At 36.9% G+C, this 20,360-nt stretch overlaps 1 protein-coding gene across 6 annotated transcripts in view; it reads right to left on the reverse strand.

The window, feature by feature from the left end:
- Positions 1-50: 50 nt before the first annotated feature.
- The window catches only part of MME (membrane metallo-endopeptidase), a 146,745-nt gene continuing 126,435 nt past the window's right edge, over positions 51-20,360 (reverse strand). For all 6 annotated transcript variants that reach the window (XM_011998062.1, XM_011998061.1, XM_011998063.1 and 3 more), the window contains exons 18-23: positions 17,222-17,341; positions 15,604-15,737; positions 15,429-15,494; positions 11,714-11,809; positions 11,303-11,379; positions 51-3,391 (exon numbers count right to left, since the gene is read on the reverse strand). In XM_011998062.1, coding sequence (XP_011853452.1) covers positions 3,292-3,391; positions 11,303-11,379; positions 11,714-11,809; positions 15,429-15,494; positions 15,604-15,737; positions 17,222-17,341 — 593 coding nt within the window. In that variant the 3' untranslated portion in view covers positions 51-3,291. The remainder of the gene's footprint in view (positions 3,392-11,302; positions 11,380-11,713; positions 11,810-15,428; positions 15,495-15,603; positions 15,738-17,221; positions 17,342-20,360) is intronic.

Here is a 20,360-nt window from a genome sequence, read left to right on the forward strand (position 1 = left end):
TTACACAGGAGTTGGCAGTTTGGAACAGAGTTGACTAGGCATAAAAGCAATAGTATTAAAAATGTTTGTTTTTATTTTGTATTTTTGAGACTTGAAACTGATAAAAATTTCTGATTAGCAAACTTTGAGAATAGAGTCTTTCTTCTTTCCAAAGTAACAAATATCTTTTAGTTTGAGTACTCCATCTGTGGCAACAGGAATGATAAATGCTTTTGAGAAAATTAGCAAGGTTTTGCCCCACTTAAATGGTTAATAGTAACAGCAGCACAGACCCAAACTTGATAAAACTTTGGTACTTGTTATTTGGACTAAAATTTTGTCTAACTCGACTCAGACACTTAAATGGGAGTTTTCAGATTATCCTGCCCACTGATTCATAACTGGGAGACAGATTCATGGGAAGGCAGCAGTGGACACATACTCCTTCTCTTGCTGAGAACCACTGATACAATCTAATTCTCTTGTTTTTTAGGTGAGAGAAGCAGAGGCCCAAAAGAATACAGCAAATACCCAAGGTCACCCTGTCAGGAGTGGCAGAATAGGGCTGGAACAAGGACTGTTTTCTTTGGACAGCATCCTTTCCACTTTGCACCTACAATCCACTCGAACACTGGCACGGAGGCAGACTCCTTCCCAACAGGTATTGTCGAGAGCTTCTTCCTACTGTCATTTGTGAGTTTCATCAGCTCCCAATCCTTTGTGTCTCAACTTCTAAACCTTCTTTCTTTGACCAGAACTCAGCCACAGTAGAACTGGGTTTATGGATGGGATTAGAGATATGTCTTATCTGATGTGACAACTCTAAAGAATAGGTAGTGTTTTAGAGACATCAGAAGGCCCTGTAGAATTCAACAAGAGTACCATGCAAAATTCACGATGTCTGGATGTGTTAGGGATAGGGAGGTATTGCTATTTTGAGTTTGATCTATCCTTTGGGCCCAGAAAATCTTATATTTATAGACAGAGGAGATCCAGGCACCGGAGAGTTATTCCTCCATAGGGATGCGAGCCTGATGTTTTAAAAAGCTAACAGTGAAGAGTCTAGTGGCTTTTTATGATTTGTACTAGTCACTCTTCACTTCTGGCTCTTCACCTGCTCTGACATGATGGAAATAAAATAAGTTAAGAGATAGCTGTTTTATTAGAGCTGGAAGCTCCTATTACTTCAACTACAAATATCACTTAGGTAAGTTTTAAATTTACTTTAAGGAAATATAGATATAAGTATACTTGAAATTACCCATTATCATGGTGGTTGTGATAAAGGAGGAAAGGGTAAGGGTATCCACAGTTGGCCTGAAACTATAATTTCAATGCTTATAATACTATTTGGAAGGACTTGAAGAAATAAGTCCATTGAAGGCTCAAGTAAGATGGTAACAAGCAGTACATTCATAGTTGCACTATTTGTAATAGCGCCAAACTGGAAAGTTCTGAAGTGCCCATCAACAATAGGACGAACAAATTGTAATAACTACCACAATAGAACATTATTCTGCAATGAGAATGAGATCCACAATCAGCACAACAATACAGAGGAATCTCACAAATGTTAAGGCTGAGAGAAAGACGCCAGGCACAAAAGAATACATACTGATTGATTCTGTCTGTATAAAAGACAAAACCAGGCAAAGCTAGTGAATATTAGAAGTCAGGATAGTTATCGTTCTGGGAGAAATAAAGTGACAAGGAGGTGCTTCTAGAGTGCTAGTACTGCTCTGTTTCTTACAGGTGCTGGCTACAGGGTCATTGTTCAGTTAAAGTTAAGTTTATTGAACTGTATACTTATGCTTTATGCAATTTACATACCTATGTTATAGTATTTCTGTAACTTTTTTTTAAAGGCAAATGGGCATTTTTCAAGAGGCAGGGAACTAATACTCATTATTTAGATAGAAAAGCCCTGCTTTCGTCTTTTGTTAGGAAAAGTAAGAATTTTGGAAGTGCACCTCTTTTGTAAAATCTTAATCTGGTAATAAACTAAAATAGTCAATAGAACAGCAAAAGAGAGGAATAGAAGCCTCAAAAGATGAATTCCTATCAAACACTAAACAGTTCTTTTCCAGAACTCTTCGTGACTTAGAATTCTAGAAGGTCCATTTCTATTCAGAAATGCACTTCTGAAGTTAGACAGCTGTCACAAAGTCTTAGCGAGTAATGAGTTCACAATTTCAATTTATTATCAAAATATTTCCATCTGATGACAAACCTGAAAAGACAGGAGACGCAGAGCTACATAGATGCAGATTTGCCCTTTTATCAGACATACTCTAAGGGACAGATTTAGTTTTGAAAGTCCAATTTGAAAACCACAAGTATATATATCTCTAGACAACTGTCCAATGGCAATTTTTACCCTAAAGTTTGTGCTTCAAGCTTTTCATCAATATGATTTATAAGTTTAAATAGTCTCAAATTTTCATCTGCATATCACTTTACAGATCCTGGTTCACAACTATTTATTTTAAGCTGAAACTTCAATATTCATTGATTACCTGTAATAATAGTTACTCATAAATGTAGTTAATAATTAAATATAAAAATTATTATTTTTACATTTATATAAATCTCTTAAAAATACCAAGTTTTGAGAGATAGAGAGAGCAAGAAATTGCTTAGAAAATTGCAGGAAGCCTTAAGAATCTCAGTATCAGTCAAAGCAGGTACAACAAAAAACAATTTTAGACATTCATTTTTTGCTCTAAGAGTGCTTCAAATAAATGATCACAGAATGAATAACTGACGTATGGCAAAAATGAGTTTAAAACTGTATAAGCTCCAAGGCCCCAATGTGTATAAGAATTCTTTGGAAGGATTTTGAAGGACGGTAAATGTTGCAAATAAAAGTAAAAACTAGTAGTTAGGCAATGTGCTTGAAACTATAGTGTCACCTACTGTTCTTCTGGTGCCTAACTGTATTCTTCCACATCTTCTTTTCCCTTTGGATTCGAAATCCTGGTCTACCTCAAAGGTTCTGCATTGTTTTCTAGGGACATCAGCAAATTGGTAGACCATATGAGAAACAGAAATAAACAGTAATATTATCTTTAGAAATTAAGCATTATTTACACAGTGAGAAGTGATTGACTTGACAGACCTCAGACCCTCTTCCTCCCTCCACACCCCTTCTAGAACAACCTAATGTTATTTGTATTGTGATGCTCCCCTCTCTGTTAATCACCCCCGAGTCAGTACAGTGACCCCTAGGGCCCATTTTCTCTCAGTTAGAGAGTTCTCCATTTCTGTGGTGTTGGCAAGTCTAGCTGAGGGCTGCACTGCTTCTTTTGAAGATCACCAAACCCGGCATTTCTTTTCTGGATTCATGTAGGAATTCTTGCGGCAGTGAAAGGCTTCTGAAAACTCTGCAGAGTTCTGCAAAGTCCCAATAATCCTTTGAAACAAACAAAAAAAGTCACCATCAGCATTTGATACTCATGTCCATACCACACTGGAGCCCTGCAGCATTTCCCTCTGCAGGTCAAGTGAATGAATTTGGAGTTTGAAGTTAAACTTAAAATAACCTGGTACAACGAGTCAGTGCCTACTCATTAACAGAATTTTTAAATGGAGAGGTAACAAAGTACAGGAGTTAAAAGCACAGATTTGGGAGACAGACTACATGGCTTGAATCCTGCTTATGAAGCTTCTTTGTGCCTTGGTGTCTGCACAATAGAACATGCATCTTAAGGTTGTCATGGAGAGTTAGTAATTTATAAGCATTATGTGTGTTTGTAAAACAAATGAATAATTCACATTTGAAAATGCAGTTATTTGGAGTTGTATTATAATAAGAGTTTGGTCAAAGAATATAATCATGACCTCTCACGGTAGATGTCTTGAAAGGGCTCACATAATGACTTAAACATAATAGACTTTAAATAGATATTTTTTGTTGATTTGATAGAGGATTATTTTCCTTTTTCCAAAAGGGCTCCTTAAATATCAGAAACTGGATTCAGCCTGAATAACTGGAAAGGGCTGGCAAAATGCCACTTTCCTCTTATCTCTGACCCCAGTGGGCAAAAACAACACAGTCCAGTTCACTATCTGCACCTAGCAGCATTTGAGGGGAGAGATGGGTCAGTACATTGATGCAGAGGTGATGTTTTCACACCCACCCTGAACCCTGAACCACCTCCTTCCCTTCTCTTCCTGCTGAGGCCAGCCCACCATGCTTGCTTGGGTTGGGAGGAGGTGCCCAGAGACAAGTGGACTGGAGTGGTGCAAGGACTAGGCACAAGTGACAGGTGAGTCCATTTTGATTTACGGAGCTCTCCCTATGTGGCAGGTGTACTACCGTGTGTACATCTTAGCACTTCTCTCTCCTCCAACCATTCTCCACACCACAGTCAGAATGATTTTTAAAATTTAAATCAGATTCCATAATCTCTTACTTAAAGCCTTCTATGGACTTGAAGGAAATTTACACTCCTGTTCATGGCCTCCAATGTCCTCCTGATGGCTCCAGTCTCCTCTCTAGCCTCCTCGTGGTACATTTCTCTTCCTGTTCCTCCTTAGGCTCAAACTATGCTGACCTACCTTCAATTCCTGAGACCAGCCAAACCCTGTCCCTCTTCAGGGCCTCCTGCTACCTGCAGGTCCCACTCCCTGGAAGTTGCTCAGCAGTCAGTACATGGCTAACTCCTCAGCCTTCATGCCTTTGCTTAAATATACCCTCCTTGGACCCCTTCTTTGAATACCATCTAAACTAACTTCCTCTCGCAGGGACTATCCCTATCAAAGCACTTACCACATTTACAATGATTTGTTCTCCTTTTTTACTTCCTGACACACCCACTAGACTAATTTCTATGAGGGCAAAATACAGCCTTTGTAGCCTTGAGTTCCACATCTGTGGATTCAACCAAATGTGGCTGAACATATGTGGGGGAAATATTGTGTCTGTACTGAACACATATGGACTTATTTTCCTTATCATTAATCCCTAAAGAACACAGTATAACAAATATTTGCACAGCATTTACATTGTATTAGGTATTATAAGTAATCTAGAGGTGACAAAGTACAGGAGGGAGAAGGAGTATAGGTTATATGTAAATACTACACCATTTATATCAAGAAGTTGAGCATCCACAAATTTTGGTATCTGCAGCGAGGGGAACCAATCCCCCACAGATACTGAGGGAAGATGCTGTACTGTGTACGTCTTGCTCCCTGCTGTGCCCCTAAAGTCCAGCACAAGACTCAGTACATATTGAATGAATGAACCTTGACCTGGTTTGTCACAGTGATTACCTGTAGAGAAGCAATAGGGCATCAGGAAGAAAAACACTACTTAGTGTTTCTGTCGTTTGTTTGATATTAAGGACCAACAGGACGAGAAAGAAAGCATTTTCTTTCTGTTTCCTCATTCCAGAAAATAGAGATCCATGTGGATTTTTTGTAAGTCTGACTTTCTAATATGTCACGCATCAATGCATCAACTAACTTCTCTATTCCTCTCCACCACAACTCCCCTATTTTTCATGGAGGATGTAACCTTTTTTAGTTGTTTGTTTTTTAGGACCCCTAGAGGAGTCTTAAAAATGAAAATAATCTCCTGGGGTTGTGAAGTGGAGCCAGGAGCTGGGGAATTTATATGTTAGTCCATTTGACAGGGAGATGATTGGCCTTCCCAAGAATGGGGTGAGTTCCAGTAAAGGCAGGTTGTGTGAATGACAAGGAGATGCTTCCCGCTCTGAGCATGGCTCTGAGAGTCCCTCTGATAGCATGGCGCGTGGTTGTTGGAGAACCTGGACCTGAAGAGTGAAGGCTCTGGAGCTTATGAGCATTGGAAGGAAATGGAAACACTGACTGGGAGGATTTGGACTGCATGGATGTCAGCAGTGACCATGGTGGACTGAAGATGGAAGCTATTCTCTAATTTCTATGTCTGTGTGATGATTTCAGATTCCAGAATAACCCTGAAAGAGCACGTTGAAAAGTCACTGAAAGTAAATGGCTCATCTCCTAGCTTGGTCTAAGAGCTCAGAGTTTGGCTTAACTTGATTAAAAAAAAAATGTCCATTTCTTACATCTGAAATATTGAAAAACACATTCACTCTTTCGACCATGTGAGAGTACAAGGAGAAGTCCGCAGTTTGCAAACCAGAAGATGGCCCTCACCAGAACCCGATCATGCTGGCACCCTGATCTTAGACTTCCAGTCTCCAGAACCGTGAGAAATAAATTTCCATTGTTCATAAGCCAAAAAAAAATTCACTTCTATAATGTAGTCAAAAGTGACTGTGTAGGAATCAAAAGAGCTTAGAAATTAGGAATTTGCATTGGTCTTTAGTCTTTCAGGTTGTGGAACTCAAGGATTCTTTATGTTAGAGAGGAGCTTTGATTTATTCATGCAACCTTCTTCCCAATTCAGGATGCCTAGATACTGGCTAAAGACAGTCATCCTGACATCCTGGGCATTCCTCACACTGGGGAGCAAGCTCCCTGGTTGACCAGGTAAGCCACGAGTCATTGACTGGAAGAGCTGCAAGTTTTTGGTTTTTTTTAATTAATTTTTTTCCAAAGGATTCTGTCTTAGATTTAATCATATGGGAACAAGTACTTCAGTAAAAATGTCCAAACCCACTACTTAATTTTATATTTTTCTTAAAAAGTATTTTTAGGATTTATATTTATAAATCTCAAAATTAAGTTAAAACAACAAACAAAAAAACACCTCAAAGAAAAGTCTTCAGATAACACTGCAGAGAGTGGGCACTGCAGAAACACTCAGCCTGCTGCGCACTCAGCTCTCCACGCCCGCTCTGCCCATCCTCTCTCCATCCAAAGACTCTACTTAATTTGATCCTGAATAGGTCAACAACACACGAGGGCTTCACTTACTTTCTTAGTTAATGTTTGGTGTTGATGACATCAAATCTTTGAATAGATCATCTATTTTTTTCTGAGATAGGGTCTCCCTCTGTCACTCAGGCTGGCGTGCAGTGGTGCGATCATGACTCACTACAGTCTTGACCTCCTGGGTTCCAGTGATCCTCCTGCCTCAGCCTCCCAAGTAGCTGGGACTATAGGCATGTACCACCAGGCCTGGGCAATTTTTTTGTTTTTAATAGAGACGAGGTCCCACTATGTCACCCAGGTTGGTCTTGAACTCCTGAGCTCAAGTGATCCTCCCTCCTTAGCCTCCCAAAGTGCTGGAATTAACAGGTATGAGCGACTGTACCAGGCCTAGATAATCTATTTTGAAAAGTGAATACATTATTAATAAAATACATTTTTTCTAAGAGTGAGATCGTATTACATGAATTATCTTCTGTTATTAGAAGATATGTACATGAATTTCATGCTGTATAAAACTGTGTACTTGTGTTTCTACTAACAGAAGATAATAAAGCTTTTATTGATGATTTCTTAAGGTGATTTACTTGAAATTTTTACTTTATTATGTAAAATAACTCATTGTACTGCTGATGTTCTTGGCCTTGGCAAACAGTTACTTGTATTAAAAACATCTAAGAGATTTGGCATTGTGACTAAGAATGGACTTTATATACTATCTGACTATTCTTGCATACTACAACTGGACTTCTGAATTACTGTGTGCAATTAATGGGTCCTCGGACAACCTTTTGTTAATTCTTGTAAATGAATGACTTAGCTACAAAGTTAACTGGTTTCGTTCAGGAATAAGCTATCCAATCTTCACCATTAACTAATTTTTATGGTTCTTTCAAAGCAAAGTCATATTGATGAGTGTATGTTCTGCTATACATTCATAAAGAAATTAATGCTGGAATAGATTTCTAGTTATCAGCTAAAAATTGGAGGGGCTAATATAAATTCCACAAAACTCACTAAAATCTATACTGATATCTATAAAATATCAGGAACCAATGCTAATATTGAAGGGAAATTGAAGAAACAGAAGAATTTCAAAGAGGGCTTATTAGCCTGCTAAATTACAGAGTATGAAGGAACAAAATAGCCTTATTAGTTGACATGTCTATATAAAACACTAGACAAAATATTCCTTCAAAAATATTAGAAATTAAGCTTTGAAAAACATTTCTTACTTTGCTAGTGGTGTCAGTTCTAAAAAGTGCCCTTTCTTCTTGACTGGAAGATAAGGTTGAGCAATCTAAGCACTTAAATCAGTTTGTCTATTTGGACTTGCTTTACAAAATTATCAGACCCTTACATATCGCATAGAAAATTACATCTAAATAATTTTAGAAACATATTTATAGATTACATATAAATATTATAATAACCATTCCCTGAAATGACGATAGATGGCTAACCATAAACTGCATTTCCAAAATGAAGTCAGTATTTAAATTACAGATTCAATTTCTAGACTACTAAAAGAAAAATGTTTTTGGCTTACATACCATTTAATTTTAACCACATGTTTTCTGAGCTAATCAAAATGGAGGAATTAGGGAACTAAAGGCAGGCAATACAATAATAGGAAAGAAAACTAGGAAAGAAACAAACACACAGGAAAACCTTAATAAAAAGCCAAAATAAATCAAAAAGCAACACAATTGATATAAGAATAAATAGCTCCACAGAATAAATTAATAAACAGTAAAAGCATAACTAATAATCATAAAGTAGTCTGTGCCATCAAAATTTTTTAAAAGGTTAGGTTTTTTTTTTCAGAATATTGTTTTAAGGTAGGAAGGCAGAAATATATTTTTAATAAAGAAATTTTAATCCAGTTGTTAAGATAAAAATGTTAATACTTAAAAGAGACAGATTTTACCTATCAAAACTTAATTTGCAACCTCTCATTCTCTGAGGATGGTAGATATACCAGGTATTACAATAATATTACTGAAATTCACCTAGATTTTTATGGACATCTGTTTTAGTTTATGGAGAGATGTAGGGCAAACCCTTGACAAATTAGGTTGTATGGTGGTTTGTATGAGCTTATAAATGCTAGCTGCTATCCTTAGAATTAGATTCTTATATCTTAACTTCTAAAGTTTATTTTAAAGAACATAAATAAAGCTTTAGTCAGGAAGACTAAAACAACAATAGGTTAGACATAGCAAATACGGTTTTATAGACGCAGCTTTGTATCAAGCGTATTTTGCTTTTTGTTTTAATACTATGGCTGTTTAAATATAAGGTTACAAATATCTAATTCAGAAATATTTCTATATAACCACTAAGCACAATTCTTAAATAGCAACTCGGTATCTATTAGTTTTTAGAGTTCTTTAAAAAATATGTTTTACTTTGTACAGCCAGGAAATGGTCTGTTTCCAAAACTAAATGTAAGCTCAATCTTTTGCCAAGAAAATCTCCTTACCTCCAGAGAAAATAATAATTTCCTTGACAAAAGGTTGGCATTCCATTTACCCTTAAAACACACACACACACACACACACACACACACACACACACACACACACACACAATTGTTATGAATGAAAAATAGTCGATGAGGGATCTTTGGAACCAGAACAACAATAAAAACTTAAATATACAAATAATTTAATTTATTTATAGCAAAACATTGTTTTCAGTTTAAAATTGGAGCTAGAAAACAGTTATATTCTTATCTATGTTTTACTTAACCACTGATCAGTTACTAACATTCTGAAATGTGCAGAACATAAGAAATGAGCACCAAAACGGCCTTGACTGATAGGGAACTATTGCAAAATACATAAGAATTCTTATTCTGTTCATAACTCTTGTCTACAAATAATCCTAGTATGAACTTTCAAACACACACACACAACATAGGCTCTTCATTTATATTAACGTTAATCCTCTAGCAACCCTCATGATAATTTAATCCTCATTTTACATATCAAGAAACTGAGGCACAGAGGTTACATTAACGCTAGTAAATAGTGAAGCCATGGTTGGAACTCAAGTGTTTCTTACTTCAAAGCTTAAGTTCACTTTAGTAAAGAAAAAGACAACTTTAAAAAAATTAAAAGTTTCTTGAATAAACCACAGTGGGAATTAATCCAGTCACTTTTGTTGCTCATTACCTATAAAGCAGTTAATTTGAATATCTTAGCAGAACTAAAGTTAGTTTGGATTACAGAGATAATAGGCATACCACAAGCAATTATTGAGTGAATGAATATTGAAAGAAATGTTAAGGCAAATACTAGATGATGATGATAATGTTGATGATGACAATGATGATACTAACAAGCTGAGTAAATTCTTTAATTTTTAAATGAGCTACTTTATTGTTTCATGACTGAATATGTTTTTCTCCATAATTGAATGTGTTTTTTTCCCAAGAGTAAATGATCTGGGCAGTATGCTTACATTCATTTTATGTAGAGCTTTTGAAATTTAGCCCATTAGTTCTCTTTTGTTCTCAAATTCCATTTTCCAACTACCCTACAAATTTTTTAGGTTTTTTTTTTTTTTAAACTTTCTTGCCTGAGAGGTGTTGTTGATCAGCAAATGAGTGACTAAGTGTTCTAGTATATGGGAAAGGGGTAGCGTTAGGAATTCAGTTCTTAAACAAATACATAGGATCTGCGATTTAACATTCAAATGTTGGTTAGAAGGACTCTCTTCAATCATTGTTCTCTTAGATTTTCTAATTTGGGAAGAACTTTAACTTCTTCTAGATCTTGCCAAGAAAATCTCCTTACCTCCGGAGAAAATAATAATTTCCTTGACAAAATGTTGGCATTCCATTTACCCTTAAAACACACACACACACATACACACACACACACTTCTGTTGTTACGAATGAAAAATAGTCGATGAGGGATCTTTGGAACCAGAACAACAATAAAAACTTAAATATACAAATAATTTTCTACCCTGTAGAGCATTTTTCTCTCACATCCTGTTCTGACCTCTGCTTCAATGTACTCTCTCCTGAAGCTTTGGGAATAATGTTATTCCATATTGAAAAACCTCTAATTAATTAGTAGGAAGTTTTCCTTTATATTGAAATTTTTCTTCGCAATTTGGAGCTCATTTGGCCTGGGCCTAAACCATTCACAGCCTCTTAGAAATGTCTTTGTGCTAGCTTTAAATTGAACCATTGTTCTGAGACGACATCTTTGTTGGAATAGATCAAGCCCTGGGCCTCATACATTCTAAGGAATTATAATTATCGTAGATTCGAAGAAAGAGAGCGGCCAAGGCGATGCTTATGTAGAACGCTCTAATGTGTTCTCTCGATCCTATCTGTGACTCTCAAACAAACAAACAAACAAACAAAAAGTACTGAATTTCCCAGTGTAAAAGAATCAGAGTTAGAAAAGTCTAAATTCCAAATGTGGAAGCAATGGACCCAATATAAGAGCACCTTGATTGCTGTTCATACCCACGCACCTGAAATTGCCTGGACTGTGCACATCTGTTTTAATGGAGTTGACTGCATACTCTGGCCTATAGGTTCCACACCACACCTACAGATAGGAATAGGAAAAGCAAAGCATGTACTCAGATTCAATCAAGGATTATTTGTTTGAGCAAGTTGAGGGGAGGGAGAAAACTTAAATTGGAATTCTGCATTCCTCAACCATTCTCTCTTCAAATAATGTTCAATGAAAGGCAACCAGGAACATAGTTATTTATCATTAATATGATCCAACAGTCTATTATAAACAATGAAAGTGAATCAAGTCAAATGCTCTGCCACAATTGATTAAAACAAGGGAATTCAGCATGTGACATCTAACTTACTGTGAAATTATAACTCAAAATGGTTTTCATATCTATCAATCAAGAAAGACACAATACCTGTGCAAAGTTCAAGAAGAATAGTTGTTTGTGATTTAGGTCAAGTCCAGGAAGTAATTTTTCTTCACCATTCTTTTTAACATAATTCTGATAGGCCTAGGCAGTTGATAAAATAGAAAAACAATAATTATAATTCCTAAGGTTATATATATAAACCTATGTAAAAGGTCTTGTCACCAAGTAATTAATATTTTATATTAAAATCATCTTAATAATACATTTAGTTATGGTAAGCTACAGCTATTTTATGGATTAGAAAGGCAAATCAAATTTATTTACAAATGCTCTGAAAAGAACAAGATACTGATTAGTAGATGACAAGAGCCTGGTACATGTTAGGTGATCAATAAAAGCCAATTGAATGAATGGATGACCTAAATAAGTGATGAAAATCTTATCTAAATGTTGTTTTATAAATTGATGAATAAGACCAGTCAGGACAAATGAATTGCCAAGGAAGTCTATAATTGCTGCATTTAACTTAGTTACTACTCTCTCAGCAAAACAGACTCACCAGACTAAGTTCGAGTGACTCTTGCCAAGTCAAAGGGTTCTCTTGAGATCCCTTAGAGGCCTAGTCTCCTATGAGTCTGAGGACAATAATATGCAACTATTCTCGTCTTTTGAAGACAGGACAAAATGGACAAAGCCTCAGGTACATTTCAAGGAAAATATTTAGGTAATTTGAATATCAAAAAGTGCTCTTAATTCTTAAAGATTTATGTGCACTACTGAAAAAAATGAGTTTTCCTCTACTAAATAAACTTTTAAAAGGAATTCATAATAATCGTTCTGAGATGTGTCATTTCCAATTTAATACAAAGGAAGGTGACCAACTAGATGAGCAGAAGATATATTTCATTTCTGCCACTTACCATCAACATAGACTTACTGAACCTCTACTATGTAACTAATAATGCTGGGGATATGGGAAAGGCTTGCACCTGCTCCCTCTTAGAGAGCTTGCAATCTAGCAGGGGGCAAGGTATTACATGTTAAGAATTTACATATTTTCAATGTAATAAAATATTTGCACAACTGTCATTTGCATCATCGTTACAATTCTGTACTTGCTCTAGGTAAGGATCTCCATGGAAGTACTATCAATCCCAACTTTGGCTGGATTTTATAGCAGTGATTCTCAATCTGGCTGTGTATTAGAATCACCACGGGAATATTGAGTGCCAATGCCTTCCACTTCCAGTCAAGATGGAGTGATAGGGACTGGATTTAACTCCTTGCTGAAACAACTAAATGACAAACAAAATATTTAAAATAATGGTTTGTGTAACACTGAACATCAGGCAAAAGGAGAATGACCCCTGAGAGATGTTAAACATTACTCTCAGTGAGTCCTATCGCTGCTGAGCTTATTGTCCTGAGAGTTTTCAGGCCACATCATAGGAGAAAACCAGTCAGAGCTGGGGAGACTCCTTGAATTGAGGAGAAGGAGTTGAGAGTTCAGGGACACCAAGAACAGGTTACTAAAGAGGAGAAAGCTACACAAAAAGAGAACCTCAGAGATTACAGATGGCTATCCTCAAGCATTCAGCTTAGTCTTAATCTGAAGATGTGTGTGAGCAAAATACTCAATGCTAGGAAAACAATACCCCAAAAGGACTGGAGATAACAATTTATGGTACTTACATAGGACAAGAATGGAAACCCCCAAGATTCACAGAGTAGATTCTTATCTCAGCAGTTGAGAATAATGTGCCTAGACTGAACACTGCGCCCATCTCAACGAATGTTACAAAAGCAAGACCCAAAAGGATCAAACCATTTTCCAGGAATTTAACTGTATCCTAGAATAAAGCTCAAGAATATGTATAGGAACAGGCCGGGGGCCGTGGCTCATGCCTGTAATCCCAGCACTTTGGGAGGCCGAGACGAGCAGATCATGAGGTCAGGAGATCGAGACCATCCTGGCTAACACAGTGAAACCCCGTCTCTACTAAAAATACAAAAAACTAGCCGGGCGAGGTGGCGGGTGCCTGTAGTCCCAGCTACTCGGGAGGCTGAGGCAGGAGAATGGCATAAACCCGGGAGGCAGAGCTTGCAGTGAGCTGAGATCCCACCACTGCACTCCAGCCTGGGCAACAGAATATGTATAGGAACAAAAGAACATCCAGCACCCAAAGAAGTAAAATGTTGTCAGGCACAGTGGCTCACGCCTGTATTCCCAACACTTTAGGAGGCCAAGGCAGGTGGATCGCTTGATGTTCAGGAGTTTGAGACCAGCCTGGCCAACATGGCAAAATCCCATCTCTACTACAAATACAATAATTAGCCAGGCATGGTGGCACATGCCTGTAATCCCAATTACTTGCGAGGCTGAGGCAGGAGAATCGCTTGAACCCAGGAGGCAGAGGTTGCAGTGAGCCAAGTTCATGCCACTGCACTCCCACCTGGGCAACAGAATGAGACTCCATCTCCAAAAAAAAAAAAAAAAAAAAGACAAAATGCAAAGTGTCTGGCATTGAGTAAAAAAATTGCTAAGCATTCAAAGCAGCAGCAATCTACCATGTCCCTGGAACTGGCTGGACTTATTCTTTTGGAAACCTGTAGCTGACTTATTCTTCCAAGCTTCACACTCTGATCATCTCTGGTCACTGCCAAATTGCACGCCCCATCAGTCACCTCTTCCTCCACTTCTCTGGTGTTCCCCTTCCCTAACCCAACCATCGATTTTCTCCTCCTCCACTCTAATCCAAACATTTCTATAATGAACAAATGATTCTACATCCTCATTTTCTCCACGGATCATTCCATCCATCCTTGTCTTAGAGAAGCCTAGTTCTAGCCTAGGAACAACTTGTTCCTTGTGACATCTCAAGTAGACACTGCTCGTTCTCCTACATATGGGCTACTTCATAGTTGAGAAAAACACTCAAAATCATCCTCATTCCTCTTTGTTGCTTCCTAGACCATCAATCCTCCACCCTTTTATGAAATTCCCTGCTTTTTCTTATGCACATGGCATCTACTAGATTCTTTTTTAACTCTTGCTCAGATCCTCAAATAATGACCTTTTATAAAGCATTCACTGCATTATCTCCAGCTCTTAGAATAGTGCCAAACCTATTAAGCCTCAATGAATATGTATTGAACGCAAGAATGAATGGAAGGCTAAATGGGATTCTAAGCGATTCTCCACTGATAATAGTCTTCTGTGTATAATAGTGTGATTGACTACAAGGTCATGTGCTGGAACCATATCACATCAGTCCCTTACTGTATTATATGTGAACTATGGTTTAATATGCCTGTGGTTTACACTGATTTTTGTTCCCAAATGCTACTTCACCTGCAACAAAACTGAAGGTCCTGTTTCTTATATTGGTCAATGACCCTGAAATAACCCTTCTTATGGGACATCTCTTCTAAAAAAAATCATTTCAGATATTATTTCTTAGAAAAATGTTGCCTCCTTTGTGAACCTGCTATCTGCTCATTTCAGTTGATATAATATTCCATGTTTTCTTTTCTTCTTGGCTCTTTGCAAACTTAAGTGTTCAGCTCTGTCACATCAATGTATTGACCCTTACGGTTAGCATATTCACAACTCTTTCTCCTCATATTTTTTTCCATTTTCTATTCATCTTTTATTGCTTATATTATATGAGTTTCTTTTTTTGCAAAAGGTTGTAAATGAATTATTAAATATGAGAAACAGTCTAAATCACTAAAATGGAAAGAAAATCTTTTTACTTACTCTGTATGCTTGACCAATACCTCCATTATCAGCAATGTTTTCTCCCAGTGTATTAATTCCATTGAGCTGTTAAAAAAGACACTTTATTAGGGTTGTTTAAAAAAAAAAAAAACACCAGTAATACACTTATGATTGAACGTGTCTAAAACTTTTCAAGAAAATGCTAATGACATACGTGCTGTCCACCTGCCAGGTCCCAGGAAAAGTTTCCGTACTGATACACCATGCACTGGGATTGCTCTTTAAAGTTACTTGCAGACTGTTGAGTCCACCAGTCAACCAGGTCTCCATCTTTGTTAAAGTTTCTGCCTATAACATATTTATTTAAGTAAAATGGGAACTCATTGCAACAAGAATTATAAGATATCTTTAATTCAAAGTGCAAGGACTGAAATGCTGCTGTGTGACAGAACGTTAAATTAGGCAGACAATGAGAGAAACTGTCATCCCTCCTCATCACAGAGTTGGCACAGCCTGGACTGCCAGAGCTTTCTTTGCTGATGTGTCTCAGCAATGACCCAGACATTTCACCCATTTGGCTCTTGATATCTCAGAAGAGGCCGCCAGACAAAATATTCCTGAAGTTATGCCTTGTTCTGTTGAATGGTTTTTACCTGACCCAAGTCTGTTTACTTTGATATTTTGAGATTTTTTAAATGGTCAACATTTTTATTCTGGCATTTTTATATTCCTGGACCCTTCATAGGACACTGTGGGCTCATAGTTTGCCTCTACCTTGAGCACACACAAAAGTCTTTTTCTCCTGTAGCTTCCCTGCCAACCATAAACTACATCAATCTTTCTCTCTTTTGAGCTCCAATTGCATTTATATGTATCATGTGTTTTGACACTTAATATTACCATCTTTTTCATATTTGTCTATGATGTAGTGATTAAGAAAAAGGCTATGTAGCCAACCTACTTGAATACAACTCCTGGTTCCACCAGTTCCTATCTTTGTATCTTTGGGCACATCTTTCATGTGCTTTTATTTTTTTCCACTTGGAAAACAGAAACAGTATTAATTAGAACCTACCTGTAAAGACTGTTGCATAGTTTGAGTTAATAGACACTTGGTAAGTCTTTTTAAGAATTCTAACATTCCTGTCTCTTTTTCTTTCTCTGGCTCTCTAAAATGGGGATTATTTTCTCTTTATTGTTCTCTTTCTACTTTCTTTCCATTTGTGAATGAAATTTGTCATAGATTTAACTATCACCTCTTTACTATTTCATGTCTTTATTCCTCTCAGGAATTCAGCTTTCATTGAAACTCTAAATTGATTTTGCCATTTAGGGTGGCATTTAAGTGCCTGTTTGCAAAGACTTGAACTAGGTAGTAGGTACAAGATGAAAAAAAATAAAAAAAAGTCTCTGACCCAAAGCAGCTTAAGAGTCTTATGAGCACTTGCAGAGACAATATTTTCTGATTTTACATCTGATTTTAAGACGTATACATGCAGCCTGTCTTTTAAGAGTATGACAAGACACGTCATATACAATCAGGAAACTAAGACCAAGCATTATCACTGCTGCTGACAAACACCATAGTATTTCCCAATAGGAATATTTACTTCATTCTGCCAGAGCGTAAAGTACACATTGCTCACCTCACTATGAGAATTTTTTTGATCTCTTTAAGCAACAATTTAAAGGGAAAATTGAAAGTGTGGTGAAAATTAGAGAAATGATACATGTTTCAATAAATGTAGCTTTTTAGTAATAAATTATAATAACTCTTAATCAAATTTATGAGCATATACCTTAGCCAAAGGAAAATGTCAACTGCACTTTACCATTGTCATCAAAGCCATGGGTGATTTCGTGTCCTATGACCATGCCGATGCCCCCATAGTTCAATGAGTTGGACTGCTGGGCACTAAAGAAGGGGGGCTGCAGAATGCCGGCTGGGAAGACTACAAGGAGAGAAGATAGTTAGAGATTATTTGTGGCATAATTTTTAAAAAATTTTTATTTTCTTAGAGACAGTCCTCCCTCCTCAGCCTCCTGAGTAGCTGGGACTACAGGTGCATGCCACCATGGCATTATTAAGTGATGGCAGGCTTGGGGTTGGCTTTGTGCTGGCTAAGCTGCTGTTCACAATGTCAGTTTCACTTAGTTATATACAAAAATCTTCTGTAATAGAAGCCAATGCAGGCATTTTATTATGGATGACAACAGAGTTCACCCTGGAGTGGGGCTATAATCTGTGATTTATCATCATGATTCACTTTACAATCTCTTTTAAGATTGTTTTGTGCTCTGAGTTTGGAGCAAAGGGAACTAGTAACCTTCTTTCAGAAGGTTCTTTCCCCCTTATAAATACTTGGAAGAAACAGTTACTCAATAACACCAGTATTATTTTTAATGTTATCGAAGAAATTGTATCCATCTACAATAATATCTTAAATAAACATTGCCCCTCAATTAGATAGAGGCATACCTCTATCACATAACCTTACCTTATTTTCATCAAGGCACTTATGACTACCTCATATTCTATTTATTTCTTTATGATCACAGTCCTTCCTTTTCCTGTCTGCCCCAATCCTACTCCAGGTCCTCAAGTATTAGCCCTTGGAGAGCAGAGATTTGTGTGTCTGTACATACATTTGTTTATGTTTTAATTTCATACATTTTTCTAGTTCATTATCTAAATGCCTAAAATTGAACAATACCTAAAACTAGAATAGTACCTGGAACATTAACAGTGCTTAGGAAATGTGTTGAATCAATGAATAATCAATGATAAATAAATGAATGATCACCTTAACTTACTAATGTGTTCTAAAGAGTTTAGTAAATTAATAAATGAACAGCAGTTTTCAATATGTCTACTCTGACATCTGCATTAACTTGCTAACTTCCTCCATTCAGATGTCTCACAAACGTGTTATATTTAATGTGTCAAACATCAAATTCATTTTCCCCTCTAGGCCCTCACTCTGTATTTTTTCTGCTAATGGCACTTGAAGGGTCTCTATCAGCAAAAGTAAATGTTTCTATTTATCTTAGATGCCTCCTTTCTTTTACAGTCTTTTACAAGTCCGCTTAGGCAGAGGCTGGGTGAGGTGACTTTCAGGAGCATCTTTATCTCTTCCTGTCAGTATTACTGTCCACACATACTCTCATTCCTTGTCTCTGGAATGACTGAATTTCCTGATCAGTCTCCCACTTTCTGTCTCGCCCAACTGTAATCTATTCTAAATCGAATCTACTCTCTGAAACTATCCCGCAACCAGATTAAAGACAAATCTGGGCATCATCACTCTCCTGCTAAAAGTCTTTGGAAGGCTTACCATTGCTCGCTAGCTAAACACATCTTTCTGGCCTATGGCTCCAGGGTCCTCTCCCCTCTCCACTTCCATCATATCCCGTATCCTCTTATAATATAAACTCTGATGAAATATATTTCACTATTCCTGAAATATACTAATAATATGTCTTAAATACTAATAAAAGATGGAGATTATCTTCCCTTGGAATACACTTCCCCTATTTAATAAAATTTTGGGTCATGTTATTTAGAGGTCATTAATCTTTGACCTTAGAAAGAAATTAGAATTAAATTAATTAAATGTTCATAGTTTAGTAATTCCATCTTTAATGGCTTAAAACTCTAGTATACACTGAATAACTGAAACATTATTTTCTGTAATTAAAAAAAAAAACCTTCGGTATCAACACCTATTAAACGCAAAGCCCTGGGTCATTGCTATGCAGGACATTAAGAATATAAAAGAAGGGCCCTGACCTTAAGATTTTTAAGATCTAGTTAACACAGAGTAGCACATGTTATTTCTTTATCTTTCAGGTGTACTGAACACAATATAACCTCACATGGGCTTCAGGGATAAATATTAGATATTTACAGAGAAGACTTCAAAGTATCTGAGCAATTTAATTGCTCTCCAGACCTCTACAAAAATTTGGAAAGTTGCCATAACATTCAAATGACACAACAACAAAAAAGTACTTTTGTCCTTAGAGAATTTTGATGAAAGTTATACCTCACGTGTAGCAGCCTGAGCTAAACGGAGCCATGAAGTTATTTTTAGCTTAAAGCATAAAAATTATGTGCAGTACTTTATTAACTTAAAGTGAATGCTATCTCCCACACTATGTACTTTGATTAAAATCCACCCATTATATAAAATGCTGTTATGAAACGTGCTATCAAGACTAAATATTAACTATGAAGATCCTGCTGCTTTAATCATGCCCCGATATGCCATCCTTCAGGCAAGTGATAAGACTTTTATGGTTCTTATTAAATATTAGTCTTCAAGTTCAACTTTGCTAATTATGACCTCCTTTTTTACTTTGTCAGCTAAATCTCTGTAAGGAGGATTTTCCCCATTAGCCTTACTGCTGTTACCTAGTAGGTGTCACAACTGTTGTTTATAACCAACTGCTTAGTTGTGCATTTTTTATCTTCACGATTGTCAACAAGTTAGTTAATTAAATAAGCCATTGGGCCATGAAGCAAAGATTGTGTCTCCTCTTTCCCCCACCTTTTTTTTTTTTTTTGCCTCCCCAACACAACTTTATTTTTTGAAGGCTGCTAGCAATTCAATTTTGTAATATTTCATATAAAGCCTAAGGCAGCAATTGAGTAATTGTTTTTGGTGCAAATTAATTAAACATTTTTTTTTTTTCTTTTGACACAGGGTCTTACTCTGTCACCCAGGCTGAAGTGCAGTGGTGTGACCTTGGCTCACTGCAACCTCCACCTTTCAGGCTCAAGAAATCTTCCCACCTCAGCCTCTCAAGTAGCTGAGACCACAGGCGTGCACCACCATGCTCAGTTAATTTTTTTTGTAGTTTTTGGTAGAGACAGGGTTTTACCGTGTTGCCCAGGCCAGTATCAACTACTTAGCTCAAGCAATCAGCTCACCTCAGCTTTCCAAAGTACTGGGATTACAGGCATGAGCC

Source organism: Mandrillus leucophaeus, unplaced genomic scaffold, assembly GCF_000951045.1.
Source record: "Mandrillus leucophaeus isolate KB7577 unplaced genomic scaffold, Mleu.le_1.0 Scaffold554, whole genome shotgun sequence".
In the NCBI taxonomy this organism is placed as follows: domain Eukaryota; kingdom Metazoa; phylum Chordata; class Mammalia; order Primates; family Cercopithecidae; genus Mandrillus; species Mandrillus leucophaeus.